This window comes from Oncorhynchus nerka, linkage group LG4 (genome assembly GCF_034236695.1).
Source record: "Oncorhynchus nerka isolate Pitt River linkage group LG4, Oner_Uvic_2.0, whole genome shotgun sequence".
In the NCBI taxonomy this organism is placed as follows: Eukaryota; Metazoa; Chordata; class Actinopteri; order Salmoniformes; family Salmonidae; genus Oncorhynchus; species Oncorhynchus nerka.
This window is the reverse complement of record NC_088399.1, coordinates 65,002,960-65,024,366: the sequence shown is the minus strand read 5'-3', so window position 1 is coordinate 65,024,366 and position 21,407 is coordinate 65,002,960. Positions and strand designations below refer to the sequence as shown.

At 42.8% G+C, this 21,407-nt stretch overlaps 1 protein-coding gene and 1 pseudogene across 2 annotated transcripts; one reads left to right on the top strand and one right to left on the bottom strand.

The window, feature by feature from the left end:
- Positions 1-2,078: 2,078 nt before the first annotated feature.
- Positions 2,079-18,802, top strand: LOC115128432 (BCL2/adenovirus E1B 19 kDa protein-interacting protein 2-like). 2 transcript variants are annotated; one of them, XM_029658277.2, is made up of 10 exons: positions 2,079-2,249; positions 2,785-2,903; positions 3,051-3,124; positions 3,222-3,461; positions 3,787-3,993; positions 4,196-4,298; positions 4,404-4,535; positions 15,851-15,937; positions 16,194-16,292; positions 16,834-18,802. In XM_029658277.2, the coding sequence occupies exons 2-10, from the start codon at positions 2,848-2,850 to the stop codon at positions 16,856-16,858; spliced, it is 1,023 nt and encodes a 340-aa protein (XP_029514137.1). In that variant the 5' UTR covers positions 2,079-2,249; positions 2,785-2,847; the 3' UTR covers positions 16,859-18,802. The 2 variants fall into 2 exon arrangements, with proteins under 2 accessions (XP_029514137.1, XP_064873824.1); XM_065017752.1 differs by lacking the exon at positions 2,079-2,249 and having other exon boundaries at positions 2,267-2,903.
- Positions 2,479-6,257, bottom strand: LOC115128433 (guanine nucleotide-binding protein G(s) subunit alpha-like; annotated as a pseudogene).
- Positions 18,803-21,407: the final 2,605 nt, after the last annotated feature.

Sequence of the window (21,407 nt, the reverse complement as noted above, 5' to 3'; positions counted from 1 at the left end):
GAGTTTGTGTTGTCGTCAGGTTTAATTCAGGCTTCTAACCGATTCTGGGTTATTGGTCTGATTCAAAATCATAACCTAAAGCTAACCTTTCTACAAGGCACTATTGGAATATTTGGTGCCTATCACTAACTATCTCGAACTCCACCAGTCAGCAGTGTCTAATTTCTCTTAGGGTGTGTTCTCACCATTTCCCCACCGTATGCTGTGTGTGCGCGTGTGCATTCACCCATTCCTGGTCATGCCTCAACATGTCATTGTGTTCATAGACAGTGCCTTCAGAAAGCATTCATCGCACCACCTGATTATTTTCTTCTTCTACATTTTGTTGTGTTAAAAGTCTGAATTTAAAATGGATTAAATGGAGATTTCTTGTCACTGGCCTACACACAATACCCCATAATGTCAAGTGGTATTATGTTTAAAAAAATATATATAATAATATTTTACAAATGTACTTTAAATTGAAAGCTGAAATTAGTATAAGTATTCAACCTCTTTGTTATGGCAAGCCTAAATAGGTTCAGGAGCAAAAAATGTCTTAGCAAGTCACATAATAAGTTGCATTGAATAGTGTTTAGCATGATGTCTACCTCATCTCTGTACCCCACACATACAATTATCTGTAAGGTCCCCCAATCGAGCAGGGAATTTCAAACACAGATTCAACCACAAAGACCAGAGTTTTTCCAATGCCTCACAAAGAAGGGCACCTATTGGTAGACACTGAACATGCCTTTATGCATGGTGCAGTAATTAATTACACTTTGGATGGTGTATCAATACACCCAGTCACTACAAAAATACAGGCGTCCTTCCTAACTCCATTGTCGGAGAGGAAGGAAACCGCTCAGGAGTTTCACCATGAGGACAACCGCTCAGGATAAAAAAGAAAAGGAATAGAGCTAAGCACAGGTAAAATCCTAGAGGAAAACCTGGTTCAGTCTGCTTTCTACCAGACACTGGAAGATGAATTCACCTTAAACACAAGGCCAAATCTACACTGGAGTTGCTTACGAAGAAGACATTGTATGTTCCTGAGTGGCTGAGTTACAGTTTTGACTTAAATCTACTTGAACATCTATGGCAAGACCTGAAAATGGTTGTCTAGCAATGATCAACAACCAATTTGACAGAGCTTGAAGAATTTTTTAATAACGGGCAAATGTTGTACAATCTAGGTGTGGAAAGCTCTTAAAGACTTACACAGAAAGACTCACAGCTGTAATCGCTGCCAAAGGTGCCTTTACAACGTGTTGACTCAGGGGTGTGAATACTTATTTTCAATACATTTGCAAAAATGTCTAAAAACATGTTTTCACTTTGCCATTCTGGGGTATGGGTGAGAAACCAAATCAATGTAATCCATTTTGAATTCAGGCTGTAACACTATAAAATGTTGAATAAGTCAAGGGGTATGAATACTTTCTGAAGGCACTATATCACACATTGCAGATGGAAAGCAAAGACCTAAGCTATCAAACGGGCTTTGTCAACTCCAAAGGTCAACCCCTATGTTTATCAGTATATGAATGCTTGGCAATTTCTCTTGTTTCTAAACATATTTAAGATACATAGGCAGTTTGTGGTGACTGAATGAGGAAATGTTGAAGAGGGATGTGATTACTATGAAAAATGTTAACTACTCAAAATGACAAGATAAGTACTCATGGTGCAACGCTGAGCCAGCAAATAATGTGTAGATAGCCAAGGAAGTACCAGGTGCACAAAACATACTTGGGTACAAAATCTCGGGGGTCAATTTTCTATGGACCTTTCAAATCTACAGTAGGCCATACATTTGAGATTCAGAATAGGTATTAGGATGTCTGTATGTGTTTTATAGTATTAAATAACAATGAAAAAAAAAAACTCAATCATGTATCACGAGTTTCAGTGCTGATTCTTTTGTTTGATTCTCTGTTATGTCATACAGCCCAATAGCCAACACTGCATGAATTCTGAACAAGCATTGCATGTACGTGCATGTTTTCACCCTAAAGCGGAGCTTGTGCAGTTAATTCCCGTTGCCTCGGTTACCGGGATGGGCTTGCACTGGCAATAAATACACCACACCTTGACTCTCAGGTGTGGCAATTGTGTCAGTGCAATCTGAGGCTTCGTCATGAGATCAGCAAAACCATAACGTTTACCTCTTTCACTCAAAGGTTACTCATGGCGCAGTTGCTGTACTTTTAACAAAGGCATTGAAAAGTTTTTGTCGGCCTGTCAACCAAAACACCACCAACAAGGTAACGTTACACATTTGTTGCTTTGTATTGTGTCTGTGCACATGCGTTCCTGTCTCAAGTTTTGTTCACCACGTATTCACATGAATCTAACCAAGACAAACTTGGTGATATTGGGTGCAATTGAATGTGTTCGCACTGGTGTAAGGGTCTTATATTCTACAAGTGATTCTACCTTTTCATTATGACACAAGCTTTGAAGAAGAAAGTACAACATGATGACAGACAATGGTTGTTGACAAGCCTTGGCTTATATGGCGCACTACTTTTATTGCACTCAATACAAATGAACACTGTGCGTTTTCCACTAGAGGCCAGGACAGGAACAAATCCCTCATTATACGATCATTTGGCAGAACTGATCTGACACGAACCTGTAGGTGCTACAGTATTTACTTGTTACCCTATGTCCATGACATTCGTCATCATTTTCTTTTTTACACTCTTTATTCTCCTCAAATAAACATATGAAGTCACAGCTAAAGTTGCTCCTGAGTTGTAATAGCGGTTTGGACTTTTCATTTCTCCGGGCCAAAAGGTCTGTTACTCTTGACAACATCCATTCAGGAAACTTGGCACTGAGAACCTGCACAGCAACAACATGGAGCCAAGAGAGGAAGAGCAAGAAATGGAGAAGGAGGACATTTACATTCCCAGGTGAGAGGTTATGGTCATCAGACTGAATTGTTCTTGTTATATTATCAACATACCAAATATCCAAACAAGTGTTTTTTCACAATGAAACACCTATATCTAATAAGAATTCCATAGAAATGTAATTGTTGACCTCTCTAACCATTGTAGGTCACCTCCCAGTAATGCTCATGGCACAGAAGCAGTCTTGGGGAACCCCACATTAGCTGCCGATGACAGGCCAGGTAACACTTCAATTCAAAATGGCAATGTTGTAACATCACAGTCACTGTTATAAAGCTCCATATAAATGCAAATCATGAGGATTAAATGTCATGGTAGCCCCGCCCAGCAGCCTGGCTCTGACAGGGCCCCGACCCAGGAAGAAGCGTCTGGTGGCTCCCGCCCTAAGTCTGACACTGGATCGCAGTGACTCGGCGGTGTCCGACGACTATGCCACAGCTGCCCTCTCTCCCTCCCCTGATGACGACGATCTGGGGCTGGACATCGACTTGGATGCCATGGAAACGCCCTCGGACAGCGAGTCCCTCCATTTTCCAGTGCACGACATGGATTTGGAGGGTGAGAACTGGGTGCAGTGGACAGGACAGTCTAACAGCCTTTATCTTTGGTCCGTTTCTTCACTCACAGGTCCAAGATCAGCCAATGAACTTATTGAACAACTTTCACTTTGATTATATTGTTCCCATGGGATAGACACAAATAGGCTATTTTGGGCAATTCATAATATATAGCTATTCCCTTTATATATGCTTTGCATTAGGTGATCTTGACGCCATAGATATAATATATTATAGACAGTACACAACCACTCTCCATCTATGCATTTTGTTATCTACAGTACGGTATGGGAAATTGACCATTGAAACATTATTCCCATTCACAGATGACCTGCTTCGTCTGGGAGTGGCATCCCGTTTCCATAAGGCCCGTGGGTCAGTACCAGAGCAGATGGGAGTGGGCTCTCTTGACCAAGACCAAGTGGACAGCCAGGGCACTAGGTGGCGCCGGTTCCGCACAGGAGATCCACTTCAGGAGAGTCTGGTCAACATGAGTGTACTGGAACCTTTCCTTCGAGTCTTGTCACATGGGGGTGAGTCCAGAACCCCAGCACTCACTTAATCTGTCGCACTTACCTAACCGACATTATGCAAGAATGTGAGCTTTCCTCAGGCTCATGGAATTCGGATAATGTGACCGTTTGTTGTGCGATCAACTCAGATGACAGAATGAGCATCTTCACTTATTTTTTGCATGTTCATTTTTGCCTCATCCAAATGTTGTTTTCCTTCCAGGTTACTATGGAGAAGGGTCTAATGACATCATTGTGTTCTCTTCCTGCTATCTCCCTGAAAACAACATGGAGAACTACCAGCATGTCATGGACAACCTGTTCAGGTCTGAGAGCTAATTGATGAGAAGCCACAGTCTTAGTAAAACACTATCTGAATTGGCCACTTTTCAGGTCGACATTCCTAACCACAGCACCACTAAACATTGCAGGTACGTTGTGGGAACGTTGGACCTGATGGTTGCGGAGAACTACGTCATTGTGTACCTGTGTGCCATGGCCCAGCGTGACAAGCTCCCCACCATTGGCTGGCTCAGAGAGTGTTACACCACCGTTGACAGAAGGTTAGTTCTGTTTACTCAAATTGGCTTTGGTTTGCGGTTCTATTTCAGAAAACTATATGCCACAGTGAGTAACAAAAAAGTAGAAAAATATTTTAACTCAAAAGTATCTCATGTCAGCGGAGTCTACAAGTCGTAGGCCAAGTTCCAGGGCGAATAAATTGCAGTCATCAACATTGCAGTCAGAGTGCTATATTATATGATGTGGTTAGTGGATATGTTCAACACCTATTCAGGCATTGTGAGATCTGGCAACTGCAATCAAATATCAAGTTATTTTATTTTATGCCAAGGTAATTAAGTCTCAAGTAATCAAATCATTGAAATTTGTCTCAGTCGGTGAAAAATAAGTGTCTCAGTGTCGAAAATCTACCAAGCTGGCTATCTGTCAAGACACGGAAGAAGAGCCGGATGTTTTCCGTGTCAACTGCACAGGTGAAAACCAGATGACAGTCCCTTTCATCTAGTTGGCCTGCTGTACAGATCTTCAGAAACTCCTCATGTATGAAGTGCTTTGCCCTGGTGACACGAAGGTCCTCCCCTGGTACTGGTGTTGAAAATTCCGGCATAGTGTAGTGTGCAAATTCTGGGAAATACTCTTCCATTTTTTATTTCCCCTCCAAAATCTTCTCTGCTAGGAGGTCCTGTTTGTTCAGTAAGACCCAGACAGGAAGGGTCCTTAGCCACCTGTTGTTCCAGATGATCTTGAAGAGGTTCAGGGCCTCCTGCAGCCCGTTGGTCTGGCTGTCCTCCTGAATCACCATGTCATAGCTGCTGCTGTCCACCACAAAAATAACATCCCACACGTCAGCAAAACACCGCATCCACTTTCTGCTTTCGTACCTCTGACCTCTAACATTAGATACATGAAAATGGATACCATCCATCTCGAAAAATGTCTCGGACATCCCTGAAGCATTTTTACTGTTGTTTTGTATGTAATGCATTTTCTCCTGTGCAGTGGGTTCCACATGTAAACAGCGCATCTGATTTACTATCGTGCGTTGCCCAGACTCATCAGCTCCTAACAGCAGCAACTGGCGCGGGCAAGTCATTTGGTTATTATGCTTGTCTTCTTGCAGCTGTTTATTAATCCTTTTGTTTGATTCTTTACGTGCCTTCTCAATACGTTGATCTTTACTGCACAGGCAACCCATATTCATTCAATAATACTAGATTCCTAGGCTTGCCTAAGAAAGAAATACAGAACTTAAGAAAATGTCACTCGGGGGGGTCTGACACTGAAAGCATCCTCTGCCACTCTCAGAAGGTTGATTCCTAGAACGTTTTCACTGTGAATCCGCAATGAAGTCCCCAAGTGTAGTGTAAATGTAAACTTTCAGCAGTAAGTCTAAATGCAGGCAATGAGTTTTCGAATCGAGATTCCCACGATGTCGTACTGTGGAGCCACACTGAACTTTAGCGGTATTTTCTAGAACCGACCGATTTTCACGAGTAGCCCAGAATTCAAAACTTTCCAGTTCTGTCAAAGCGCAGCCATGGCTATATGCTCTTCCCTTCACCACAACGATAGTAAAGCAAGTGGAAGAAAGATCATTAAAAAGTAAACTTCTGAAACAATATTTACACAATTCCACTAAAATGGGCGCATGCGATCATTACACGAAGCTCCTCCATGATTCGAATGTCTTGCTGTAGCAGCATTGCGCAAATTGTAGATTTATATCCTTTATTTCCCAACCTTGTAATTTCCCCTACGCAGCATCTGGTGAAATATGACTCTGCTTGTGGAAACGTGTTGTTTGTGTTAGGAGTTTGTGTAGAAGCATAATTATTGTGTTGAATATGAATAGACCCAGGGTGTGGTGCTTAATTAATGTCCATCTTGCTCTGATAAGATCTGGCTGTACACAAATGAGGGCAAACACTCCACCTAAAACCTGTTGATTTGTAGTATTCTATGGTCCATTTTATTTAACTAGGCAAGTCAGTTAAGAACAAATTCTTATTTTACAATGATGGCCTTCCCCTGCCAAACCCCCCACTAACTCTGAGGTCATTAAAGATCCCATGGAATTTATCATAAGAGTATGGGGTGTTAACCCCGGGGTCCTGGCTAAATTCCCAATCTGGCCCTCAAACCATCACGGTCACCTAATAATCCCCAGTTTACGATTGGCTCATTCATCCCCCTCCTCTGCCCTGTAACTATTCCCCATGTTGTTGCTGTAAATGAGAACGTGTTCTCAGTCAATTTACCTGGTGTAAAAAATGTAAAAAATAAAAAACAGACAATGCTGGGCAATTGTGCACTGCACCACCCTATTATGAGACTCCTGATCACAGCCGGTTGTGATACAGCCCGGGATCGAACCAGGGTCTATAGTGAAGCCTCTAGCACTGAAATGCAGGGCTTAGACTGCGGCGCCACTTGGGACCCTTCCTGTGTGGGTCTTACTGAACAAACAGGACCTCATAGCAGAGGTTTTGGCAGGAACATTAAAAATATACAACAACTGTGGCATTGGAGGACCTTCATGTCACCAGGGCAAAGTGCTTCAACATCATTATATAACATCATGTTTTATTTTATTCAGCTAGGCAATTTGTTTTTATTAATGATATAGTAGCGTCCCTACTCAAAGTCAAGTCAGCCCAGTTGCTAATTAGTCTGGTTAAAGCCTAATTCTTGAAGTCCTCCTGACTTCAGAGTCGGGAATAAAGGTTAAAAAAATATATTTAAAAAACACGCATTAAGAAGGAAAAAAATTACACAAATTAACGTTTAACAAGGCACACCTGTTAATTGAAACGCATTCCAGGTGACTACCTCATGAAGCTGGTTGAGAGCATACCAAGAGTGTGCAAAGCTGTCATCAAGGCAAAGGGAGAGAATGGCACCGGAGGGGATGGCTGCCGTTTTACGGTCTCCTAATCAACTGTGCTATTGTGTATAACGTGTGCACTGGGAGTCGGGAAGCAAGTTCAGGTAGTGAATAATTTAAAGAATGAACGAAACATAATACAAATCAAGAAACACGGACAGGAAACTGAAACAGAAACAATGACCCCTGGGGAAGGAACCATAGGGAGTGACAAATATAGGGCAGATAATCAAAGAGGTGATGGAGTCCAGGTGAGTGTCATTATGCACAGATGTGCGTAATGATGGTGACAGGTGTGCGCTATTATGAGCAGCCAGGTGACATAGAGGCCGGAGAGGGCGCACACATGACAGTACCCCCTCCCGACACACGGCTCCAGCCGTAGGACGCCGACCAAAATGGCGATCCCGGGGATCAGGAGCGGACCGGTCACCTCTGCTATGGCACGGGAACCTGTTGATCCGGCTGAGGCGCGGGAGCATGGCGACCAAGAGCGTCGGAGAGAGAACATACGTGACAGTACCCCCTCCCCTGCGTGTGACTGCAGCCACAGGACACCAACCACAGGGACGATCCCAGGGATCAGGAGCGGACCGGTCACCTCCGCTGAGGTCCAGAACCCTGACGAACCGGCTGAGGCGTGAGAGCCTGATGAGCCGGCTGAGACCTCCCCGGTTGCCTCTGTCGAGGCACGGGAACCTGTTCACCCAGCTGAGGCATGGGAACCTGTCGAGCCAGCTGAAGCATGGGAGCCGATCGAACCTGCAGAGGCATGGAAGCTTGTCGATCCTGCTGAGGTATGGAAACCCGTCGAGCCAGCTGAGGCAGGGTAACCCGTTGAACCCGCCGAGGCATGGGAATCCGACAAACCGGCTGAGGCCTCCCAGGTAGCTTCGGTTCTGACAGACAGACCCAACATCACCTCCAACACAACAAAAAACACTCCCTGATGCTTCGCTTTGATGAGGCTTCATTCTATAACGTGTGCGCTAGGAGTTGGGATGCAAGTTCAGGGAGTGAATAATTTAATGAATGAACGAAACATAATACAAAACAAGAAACATGAACAACGCACAGACAGGAAACAATGACGCCTGGGGAAGGAACCAAAGGGAGTGACATATATAGGGCAGATAATCAAGGAGGTGATGGAGTCCAGGTGAGTGTCATTATGCGCAGATGCGCTTAAAGATGGTGACAGGTGTGCGCCATAATGAGCAGCCTGGTGACCTAGAGGCCGGAGAGGGAGCACACGTGACATTGTGTTAGTTTTTTTGCGTTCATAATGTTACAATACATAATGCTGCTGCTACCGTCTCTTATGACCGAAAATAACTTCTGGACATCAGAACAGTGATTACTCACCTCGAACTGGACAAAAATATGATTTAATGATTTAGACGGGAGGAATATACTGCTTTCTCAGGAATGGGCCCAAATCCCATCATTTGCATGAAGAAAAGATGGAGGAAAAGGGAGAGGAGGTCAGGCTGCCTTCTGAGAATTCGTAGGTGAGTGAGTAAACCCCCACTACCCTCCATTCTATTGGCCAACGTGCAATCATTGGAAAACAAAATGGATGTTATACAATCAAGAGTATCCTACCAACGGGACATTAAAAACTGTAATATCTAACTGTAATATCTTCAGCCATCACCGAGTGATGGCTGAACGACAACACGGATAATAAGGAGCTGATGGGATTTTCTATGCATGGGCAGGACAGAGAAGCTACGTCTGGTAAGATGAGGGCTGGGGGTGTGTGTCTATTTGTCAATAACAGCTGGTGCATGATGTCTAATATTAAAGACGTCTTGAGGTATTGCACGCCTTATGATAAGCTGTAGACCACACTATCTACCAAGAGAGTTCTCATCTGTTATAAGGGCACAAGGCGAGACCCAGATGCAGACACAATGGTATTGTGCAGGCAAAAGGTCAAAACCAGTTCAGAGTCCAGTAGGTACCAAAGGGCAGGCAAGCTCGAGGTCAGGGCAGGCAGAATGGTCAGGCAGGCGGGAATGGAGTCCAGAAAACAGGCAAGGGTCAAAACAGGGAGGACTAGCAAAGAGAAAAAGGAGTATGGGAAAAAAACACGCTGGTTGACTTGACAAACATACAAGACAAACTGGCACAGAGAGACAGGAAACACAGGGATAAATACACTTGGGAAAATAAATGACACCTGGAGGGGGTGGAGACAATCGCAAGGACAGGTGAAACAGATCAGGGTGTGACATCTATATTATTCGTAGCCATCTATTTACCACCACAAACCGATGCTGGTACTAAGACCGCACTCAACCAGCTATATAAGGCCATAAGCAAACAAGAAAATGTGACTCCAACATCATCATTAAGTTTGCTGATGACACAACAGTGCTACCACAACGATGAGACAGCCTATAGGGAGGTGGTCAGAGACCTGGCAGTGTGGTGCCAGGAAAACAATCTATCCCTCAATGTGAGCAAGACAAAGGAGCTTATCGTGGACTATAGGAAAAGATGGGCCGAACAGGCCTCCATCAACATTGACAGGGCTGTAGTGAAGCGGGTCGAGAGTTTCAAGTTCCTTGGTGTCCACATCACCAACGAACTATCATGATCCAAACACACCACGACAGTTGTGAAGAGGGCACGACAACACCTTTACCCCCTTGAGACTGAAAAGATTTGGCATGGGTCCCCAGATCCTCAAAAAGTTCTACAGCTGCACCATTGAGAGCATTCTGACTGGTTGCATCACCGCCTGGTATGGCAACTGCTCGGCATCTGACCGTAAGGCACTACAGAGGGTAGTGCGTACGGCCCAGTACATCACTGGGGTCAAGCTTCCTGCCATCCAGGACCTATATACTAGGCGGTGTCAGAGGAAAGTACAACAAATTGTAGAAGACTCTAGTCACCTAAGTCATAGACTGTTCTTTCTGCTCCACCCCCATCCCCCCCATTTGTTTTTACACTGCTGCTACTCACTGTTTATTATCTATGCATAGTCACTTTACCTCTACCTACATGTACAAATGACCTAAACTAACCTGTACCCCTGCACATTGACTTGGTACCGGTACACCCTGTATATCGCCTCATTATTGTTATTTTATTGTGTTTATTATTGTTATTTTATTGTGTTTACTTTTTATTATTTTTACTTCAACTGCATTGTTGGTTAAGGGCTTTTAAGTAAGCATTTCACGGTAAGGTTGTAACCTGTTCTATTCGGCACATGAAATGAGAAATAGAGTTTGATTTGGATTTGATTTAGATTTGGTTGGCTACTTTGAAAAATCTAAAATATATTTAGATTTTTTTTAACACCGTTCTGGTTACAACATAATTCCATATTTATTATTTCATAATTTTGATGTCTTCACTATTAGTCTACAATGTATAAAATAGTACAAATGAAGAAAAACCATGGAATGACTAGTCGTGTCCACCACCGTTGCGCTCTCGTGTAGTGAAACAGAATAGAAGCTACCAAGACAAGTCTCAAGCCATCACGTTTGTGACTCGTCTTGATCTAATACAAGTCTGCACCTCATTAGGTAATTGCTATGTAATTACTATTTAACTATATCACAAAGTTATACCAGGAGGCTACTTTTATACCAGTACCAGTACATTTAATAAATAAATGACTTAAAACAGCAGACAGTAAAATAAAGTTAAACCTTCAGTAAATATTCCCAAATAATACCATGCGTACTTAAAAAAATTGTGTATGAGAGTTTGAATGTGCAGTGTAGCAACCATATGTACTTATACAGCATAGAAAGTAACCCACAGCAAGTAGCTGGCAATAATAGTGTAACATTGGGCCTTAGCATCCTTAGCAAGATTACGAGAGCCTGCTTTGGCACTCCTTCTTCAGCCAGAGGATGGCATCAAAACCAAAGTATAATTTTGAGTTTCCTCCTTACTTCCCGCACAGCCAACCTACAGTTCTCAGGCTAAGAGGTAGTAGATTCCAGGTTTTTTTCTCCATTAGGCACAAAACGGAAGAAAATGGACTGAAACTAGAACGGACTACATGGACTTGTCCAATAAAAAACACTCGCATTGTCATTTCCCGTTGGAAAACGTTTTTAAAACGTTGTACATTGAGTGCCCTAATGGAAAGAGTCTTATTTTTTTCCGGATGGTTACAACAGTGTCCAAAGTCTTGTGAACAGCTTGGCTACTAACATAATCCCTCATATTTCCAGAAAGCTTTGATGCTGTAAACCTTGACCTGGGTCTAATCCTAATAATTGAGCTAAATGTTTGGATCCAGTAAAGGTCTCAAGTGAACTGCAGGAGGGAAAAAGCTGCTAAGACCATCACACTGACCTTTGTATGTTGTTGAAATGAACGTCTCAACTTGATTTCCCTTTATATTATATTATTTATTTATTATATTTATATTATTATATCCTATTTCCCTTTATACAAATATGTGTAAGGAATTATCCAAGAAAAACCCTGCAGGGATTTCTAGAGGTTGCCTATAGTTCAGACACTCATTTTTTTGTGATTTTTTGAACATTTACATTTGAGTCATTTAGCAGATGCCTTTATTCAGAGGGACTTACAGTTACTGCATTCATCTTAAGATAGCTAGGTGGGACAACAACAACATATCAGGGGGAAGCTGGTTCCACCATTGGGGTGCCAGGACAGAGAAGAGCTTGGACTGGACTGAGCTTCCCTCCCGTAGGGGTGAGAGGGCCAAAAGAGCAAAGATGGCAGAACGGAGAACTCGGGTTGGGGTTTAGGGTTTGAGCATAGCCTGAAGGTAGGGAAGGAAGGGCAGTTCGTCTTGCTGCTCCATAGCCAAGTAACATGGTCTTGTAGTGAACACGGGCTTCAAATGGAAGCCAGTGGAATGTGCAAATGTTGTCCAGGGTCACACCAAGGTTCTTTGCACTCTGGGAGGGTCACACTGTGGAGTTGTCAGCCGTGATGGAGAGGTCATGGAGCAGGCAGGCCTTCACCTGGAGAAAGAGCAGCTCTGTCTTGTCGAGGTTGAGCTTGAGATGGTGGGCCGACCTCCAAGCTGAGATATCCAAGCTGAGGTGCGACCTTCCAAGTAGGATGCTATCCAAGAGTGTGCAGAGCCTGAGACACCCAGCCCTGAGAGGGTGGAGAGGAGGATATGATAGTTCATGATGTCGAAGGCAGCGGATAGATCTAGAAAGAGGAGAACAGAGGAGAGAGAGTCAGCTTTGGCAGTGCGGAGAGCCACCATGACACAGAGAAGAGCCGTCTCGGTTGAGTGACCCGTCTTGAAGCCTGACCGGTCAGGGTCAAGAACATCTTTCTGAGAGAGATAGCAAGAGAGTTGGTCTGAGACAGTGGGCTCAAGTGTTTTGGAAAGAAAAGGAAGAAGGGATACCGGTCTGTAGTTTTTGACGTCATAGGGGTTGAGTGTTGGTTTCTTGCGGAGTGGAGCGACTCCGGCCATTTGAAGTCAGAGGGATTGATGAGGGAAGCCAGTGAGGTGATGAGGGGAGTGATGAATGGGAGAAGGTCGCCAGAGATGATCTGGAGAAGGGAGAAGGGGATGTGGTCGAGCGGGCAGGTTGTCGGGCGGCCGGACACTAGTCGCAGGCTGTCAAGGCGTAGGGTAGTTCTGTGTGAGTGGGACCAGTTGACTCATTAGCCTGAGTGAAGGAGGAGCATATACAGTATTGTCAACCTTCTTTTCAAAGTGGTTGACAAAGTCGTCCTCAGAGGGGGAGGAGGGAGGGGGTTGAGGATTAAGGAGGGAGGAGAAGGTGGAAAAGAGTTTCCTAGGGTTACAAGCAGAAGCTGAAATGTAGAGTGATAGAAAGTGGTTTTAGCAATGGATACAGAGGAAGAGCATGTAGAGAGGAGGGAGTGACAGGATGATAGGTCCTCCAGAAGTTTAGTTTTCCTCCATTTTTGCTCAGCTGCACACAGGCCTGTTCTGTAAGCTCGCAATGAGTCACTCAGTCACGGAGCAGGAGGGGAGGGCCGAGCCGGCCAGGAGAAACGGGGACAGTTCGAGTTATAGGATGCGGAAAGGGAGGATAGTAGGGTCGAACAGGCAGAGTCAGGAGAGAAGACAGAGAACTATTTATCGAAGGGAGAGATGATATGATAGAAGAGGAGATCGTAGTGGGAGAGAGAGAGAGCAAAGATTGCGATGGCGTATGACCATCTGGGTAGGGGATGAGTGGTGAGGATTGGATGGGTTTCCAGACAAGATTAAGTGTTTGTGGATGAAAAAGCTCTTTCAATAGTTCTACATTGAGCATGCTTTTCAGTCCGGGAGTAGGGCTCACCTGTGTCTGGAAAACCAGTATTATTCTTTGTGATGTTTTCTCCAATAGAGCTAGTGTTTTGACACCTGACCGTGTCTAGCCAACTTCCCCTCTCACTTCCTGTTGTCTGACTTGGCCCATGTACAGTATCAGGCAAAAGTTTGGACACCGACTCATTCCAGGGTTTTTCTTTATTTTGACTATTTTCTACATTGTAGAAAAGGACTATTTTGACTATTTTCTACATCAAAACTATGAAATAACACATATGGAATCATTTAGTAACCCAAAGTGTTAAACAAATCAAAATATATTTATATTTGAGATTCTTCAAAGTAGCCAGCCTTTGCCTTGATGACAGCTTTGCACACTCTTGGCATTCTCTCAACCAACTTCATGAGGAATGCTTTTCCAACAGTCTTGAATGAGTTCCCACATATGCGAAGCACTTGTTGGCTGCTTTTCCTTCACTCTGCGGTCCAACTCATCCCAAATCATCTCAATTGGGTTGAGGTCGGGGAATTGTGGTGAACAGGTCTTCTGATGCAGAACTCCATCACTCTCCTTCTTGGTCAAATAGCTCTTACACAGTCTGAATGTGTGTTTGGTGTCATTGTCCTGTTGAAAAACAAATGATAGTCCCACTAAGCGCAAACCAGATGGGATGGCGTATCGCTTCAGAATGCTGTGCTAGCCATGCTGGTTAAGTGTGCCTTGAATTCAAAATAAATCACCGGCAGTATCACCAGCAAAGCACCATCACACCTCCTCCTCCATGCTTCATGGTGAGAACCACACATGCAGAGATCATCCGTTCACCTACTCTGCGTCTCACAAAGACACAGCGGTTGGAACCAAAAATCCCAATTTTGGACTCATCAGACCAAAGGACAGATTTCCACAGGTCTAATGTCCATTGCTCGGGTTTCTTGGCCCAAGCCAAGCAAGTCTCTTCTTATTGGTGTCCTTTAATAGTTGTTGCAGCAATTCGACCATTAAGGCCTGATTCACGCAGTCTCCTCTGAACAGTTGATGTTGAGATGTGTCTGTTACTTGAACTCTGTGAATCATTTATCTGAGGTGCAGTTAACTCCATTGAACTTATGCTCTGCAGAAGAGGTAACTCTGGGTCTTCCTTTCCTGTGGCGGTCCTCATGAGAGCCAGTTTCATCATAGATTTGGATGGTTTTTGCGACTGCACTTGAAGAAACTTTAAAAGTTCTTGAAATGTTCCAAATTGATTGACCTTGATGTCTTATAGTAATGATGGACTGTCGTTTATCTTTGCTTATTTAAGCTGTAATATGGACTTGGTCTTTTACCAAATATGGCTATCTTCTGTAGCCAATGAAGCTGGTTGAGAATGCCAAGAGTGTGCAAAGCTGTCATCAAGGCATAGGGTGGCTAATTTTTAAGAATCTAAAGTATAACATATATTTGTATATGTTTAACACTTTTTTGGTTATGTATGGGTTTTCCTGTGGTGAAGGAGAAGCGGACCAAAATGCAGCGTGGTGGTTACTCATGTTCTTTAATAAAGGAACTAGACATTAAATAACTAACAAAACAATAAATGTGCGAAAACCTAAACAGTCCTATCTGGTGCAAACACAGAGACAGGAACAATCACCCACAAACACACAGTGAAACCCAGGCTACCTAAGTATGATTCTCAATCAGAGACAACTAATGACACCTGCCTCTGATTGAGAACCATACTAGGCCGAAACATAGAAATACCCAAAACCTAGAAAAACAAACATAGACTGCCCACCCAACTCACGCCCTGACCATACTAAATAAATACAAAACAAAGGAAATAAAGGTCAGAACGTGACAGGTTACTACATGATTCTATATGTGTTATTTCATAGTTTTGATGTCTTCACTATTTTTCTACAATCTAGAAAATAGTCCAAATAAAGAAAAACCCTGGAATGAGTAACTGTGTCCAAACTTTTGACTGGTGAGTGAGGTAGACCCCTTACTTAACAGTTTGCGCCTGCCTGGGGAGTCACACAGACTGGGCCCCAAATTACCTTTTGGAGGCACTAAAGTAACCTTTGGTAGACATACATGTTTTATGGCAAGGTTTAATCATGGTGATGTGAGAGTGGTAGTGTAAATCTACAGAAGATATACTGACAGATTGAATGAACAACTGTTACCTTTACTCTTAAACTTGATTCTGTTTCTCTCATAGGTTGAGGAAGAATCTGAAAGGTCTGTACATTGTACACCCAACCTGGTACATCAAGGCCCTGATCACCATCATCAAGCCCTTCATCAGGTGAGGGCCACCATCCCCTGAGACACCAAGTCCAGTCGGTCAGGGTTGCTGTTGTTGTTGTTGAGTTGTTGAGCTACTCCATGAAGCAAAAGGGACATCTATAGAACAATGGCCTTGAGCAGCCGCCCTGTTTGAGCAGCCGCCCTGATCTTGTAGCTGTAATAGTACAAATATTAATTGTATATTTATTTTATTTACATGTTGGCTCTGTGTCGTCACACAAAACAAATGGCTTACGATCCCTTCCTCCTCACAGCTCCAAATTCAGTCGCAAGCTTCAGTTTATCGACAGCCTTCGGGAGCTGTCCCAGCACATCCCTATTGAGCGTGTGCAGATCCCCGACTGCGTCAGACAGTGAGTGACACCATCAGACTCTCTCATGCCACGTTCAAAACACTTGGGAACTCGGAAAACTCTGACTTCCGACCTCAGTGCGTTTAAGACAACTGTGAACTTGTAAAAAAAAATTTTTTTAAACGTTGCTCCGACTGGGAAAAATATTTTTGAGTGGTCAACTCAGAATTCCAAGTCGGGAACTAAGGTCTCTTTCTACAGCTCCTACTTTCCGACCTTAAGATCACTGAAGTAATTATTTGACCTCGTTTTTTCCCAGAGTTCCCAGTACTCTTGAAAGCACCATCACACATTCTCAATAAGCTACATTAATGAACCCATAAATGGGAAAGCCCATCACCTCATATGTTTATTGTGTGACGGATATCTAGTTTTTCTTCATCACTCTTGGGCTACCATTGAGCAAATAAAAGTATTAATTTCAAACAGAAAGACAACAAACAGTGAGATCCTTCTATTATGATGATTCCTGAACATGTATTGGCTGCGTTTATGTATTTATTGTTTTTCAGTCCGGTTCAATATATTTCCATTCACACAGGTTTGACGAGAATATGGACAGGTGATATGCTGAAAAGGTTGATCTGGACCACAGTGCAAAGGGACACGAGAAGACAAAACAGTGGACTAAAAAAAGGCTCAAATCTGTCAACCAATTACTTGACACGGAGGATGAACCTGGCTGCCCAATCTCACGTCAGTTGTCCTATGAGACAACTTTAACCAAAGCATCTACTGAAGGACCACAAGAAGAAACACTGAGCTCCAAAGGTATCGAGACTGTAACCACATTTCCATCCACAGTTTTTATGCAGTAAAATCATACCATATAAAAAAAAACATTAAAAAACAACAGCTGATGGAAACAGGAAGTTTCGCTACAATGTTATAAATGCTGACAGATCATTTGTTCGTTCGACATGTCGGGATATTTTTGTGTCAGTAAAATGAACAATGTGAGAAATGGCAGTGGAAACGCCTTCATGCACAAATATTGATATAATAACCAACATATCGAAGGTAACTTGGAGTCACGCGATGTAATGGGGCGTGGTTCTCCCGCTACAACTCAGGAAACCATGCAGATTATTAGGCTACAGATGAAGTGATGGATTTTACAGGGTGGTGAAAGTGCAATGTGATCTTTATGCCCCTTTCCAATAAATATTGAGGGTCTTATTCTGGTGACATGATGATCAGTGCTTGACTGCCATTTTTGACCAATAAAAATATTCTCACCTCTTATCCATAATAATCTCATCATGTAGATTTAAAGCCAATTTATGCTGGCTCTGCATATGTGATTCTTACAGACGTGAAGCAATTGCAGAGCCCCTGAAGACTTGTGGAGGCCAAACCGATCTCCGTACCGCATCGCCGTGAGCCTCCCAAAATTTGTGACAGTGCAGAGGGCTCCGTATAGCTCCGTATTGACATGATTGGTTGACAGTAGATGGGGGCGGGATGGGGTCCTGTATTAACACAAACTCACGTCCTTGACAACTCCCTTCACAACATTTCCGCAAAGCGCAAGAAGTATGAATGTCCTGACTTCCGCAGAGACCATATAGCAGTAAATGCTGTACGGCCACTGCAGATGACAGATTGACCATGCAGAGCCTTTAGACCCAGCACAACCTACCCACACTGTATCTGCAAGCTGTTGGCTAGAGAGCACGTACCAAGACCAGAGTGGGCACATTTGCCATTAAATGCAACAGTTTCTGTGACAAAACTATCAGCAGAGTTGAAAATGCAATGGAAACATATTTCATTTTTTATTTTTATGCGTACATGAAAACTTAAGCAAAAATGTACATTTTGTGTGCACTACGTTATCGCGCACTGTCAATTTTGTGGAAACACACCACTGGTGGGAAATTGCACACATTTTCTATATGCCGATTCTAGAGTATTAGCATGACAATCTGTAGCCAGTTGGATGGGAACCTAGCGAGTGACACGTTTTGTTGTTTTGGCTCTCCACTCCAGCATTTGGATTTGATATGGATACAATGACTATTAAAGTGCAGACTGTCAGCTTTAATTTGAGGGCATTTTCATCCATATCAGGTGAACCGTTTAAAAACTACAGCACTTTCTGTACATAGTCCCCCCATATTAGGGACCAAAGTATTGGGACAAATTCGCTTACACTACCATTCAAAAGTTTGGGGACACTTAGAAATGACCTTGTTTTTGAAAGAAAGGCTTTTTTTTTTTGTCCTTTAAAATAACATCTTTATTGATCAAAAATACAGTGTAGACATTGTTAATGTTGTAAATGACTATTGTAGCTGGAAACAGCAGATTTCTTTATGGAATATCTACATCGGCGTTCTGAGGCCCATTGTCAGCAACCATCACTCCTGTATTCCAATGGCATGTTGTGTTAGCTATAATCCAAGTTTGTCATTTTAAATGGCTAATTGATCGTTAGAAAACCTGTTTGCAATTATGTTAGCACAGCTGAAAACTGTTGTTCTGATTAAAGAAGCAATACAACTGTCCTTCTTTAGAGTAGTTGAGTATCTGGAGCATCAGCATTTGTGGGTTTGATTACAGGCTCAAAATGGCCAGAAACAAATAACTTTCTTCTGAAACTGGTCAGTCTATTCTTGTTCTGAGAAATGAAGGCTATTCCATATGAGAAATTGCCAAGAAACTGAAGATCTTGTACAATGCTGTGTACAACTCCCTTCACAGAACAGAGCAAGCTGGCTCTAACCAGTAACCCCGGTGCACAACTGAGCAAGAGGACAAGTACACTAGAGTGTCTAGTTTGAGAAACCGACACCTCACAAGTCCTCAACTGGCAGCTTCATTAAATAGTACCCGCAAAACACCAGTCTCAACGTCAACAGTGAAGAGACGACTCCGGGATGCTGGCCTTCTAGGCAGAGTTCCTCTGTCCAGTTTCTGTGTTCTTTTGCCCATCTTAATCTTTTATTTTTATTGGCCAGTCTGAGATATGCCTTTTTCTTTGCAACTCTGCCTAGAAGGCCAGCCTACCCTAACGCTCAGAGGATTCCGCATGGTCCTAAAGAACAACGTTTCCTTGTTTTGTATCACATTCCAATAATAAAACTGGGGGGGGGACAAAAATACAATTTCAGAATGTTCGGGGGACATATCCCCACTGAAAGTTGCACCCCTGCTCATATGACATTATTGGATAATTCTTTGTGTTTGTTTTTTTTCTCTTCCATATCCAGATGCCTGTTCATTTAGACAATGAAGTTCATTATTGTAATACACTATCTAAAATATATTGTATTGTAATGCTCTGTCAGTGCTGATAAGGGTGTGTGTTTAAATAACAGGTGATGATATCATTGACTGATGATGTCTTCATTGATTCATCCATTTGCAATAAAACGAAATTAACTGAGATAAAGGGTGTATCAGACAAATTGCCTAGAAAGCTGGTGTATCAGGGATGAATAGATAACCCAGCTAGCACATCAACTTCTGTGAACCATATGCTTCTTAAGTGGGAATTTCAGTACTTCAGCATAACCTTTCCGACAGGTTTCCTCGTGGTTCTATTTAAAGTCATGTTCTCAAATTGCTCAGGGAACGTTAAGAAACAACGTTCTTCCGTGGGAATTTCAGTATTTCAGCATAACTTTTTCTGCAGGTTTCCTCATGGTTTTATTTAAAGTCATGCTCTCAGAATATTAAGAAAACGTTCCATAAAAAACACAACATGTTAGTATTGTTCAAAGAACTTTCTAAGAATATTACTTAAAAACATACACACGGAGTACACAAAACATTCCATGACATAGACTGACCAGGTGAACCCAGGTGACAGCTATGATCCCTTATTGATGTCACTCGTTAAATCCACTTCAATCAGCGTAGATGAAGGGGAGGAGACGGGTTAAAGAAGGATTTTTAACACTTGAGACAATTGCGACATGGATTGTGTATGTGTGCCATTCAGAGGGTGAATGGGCAAGATAAAATATTTTCGCGCCTTTGAACGGGGTATGGTAGTAGGTGCTAGGCGCGCTGGTTTGTGTCAAGAACTGCAACGCTGCTGGGTTTTTCACACTCAACAGTTTGTGTGTATCAACAATGGGCCACCACCCGAAGCACATCCAGCCAACTCGACACAACTGTGGGAAGCATTGGAGCCAACATGGACCAGCATCCCCGTGGAGCGCTTTCGACACCTTGTAAAGTCCATGTCCCGACGAATTGAGGCTGTTCTGAGGGCAAATTGGGGAGGGAGTGCAAATCAATATTAGGAAGGTGTTCTTAATGTTTGGTATGATCAGTGTACATTGTTAAGTATGTTCAGGTGTGTTGACTGCGCCCACTAAATTGTCCCAACCTGATCTTCATGAGTGCTTGTTTCCTTTGAAATGGGGTCTGTCTGAACAGACTAAAATGAACGTGGCATGCAAGCTGCATCCTGCTGGTGCAGTGGAGTAATTCCATGGATAGAGAACAGAATCTCACGGATGCCGTGCCACAATACAAAATATGCGTTTGCATGGTTAAGCAAATGAATAGCCGTGTACTTCAGCATCCAATCTGTTATTGGAGTTCAAAACAGTTAACCTAAGCTGTGTTATTAAATATGATTGAAACATTCTCAGAATGTTAGTTAATTACTTACTAATAACCTATAATTTCTATTCTCAGAACGTTAAAACCTCCCAGGAAAACCTTCACGGAACCATAATAAAACATTCTCAGAACCTAATTGCAACCTCCCAGAACAGTCAAAAAGTGTTTAAAAAACTGGTCAGAAAACGTATGGATTTGTTCCCAGAACCAATGAGAAACCAAAGACTTGCGTTCCCACACCTTCCAAGGAACCAAGTGTGCTAGCTGGGAAGCAACCGGTTTTATATTAATCATCATGAACTATTATTGCTTAAATTACACTGAACAAACATAAACGCAACATGCAACCATTTAAAAGATTTGACTGAGCTACAGTTTATAGTTATAGTTTATATATGGAAAAATAAGGGAAATAAATTCATTAGGCCCTAATCTATGGTTTTCACATGACTGGGAATACAGATCTGCATCTGTTGGTCACAGACACCTTAAAAGAAAGTAGGGACATGTATCAGAAAACCAGACAGTATCTGT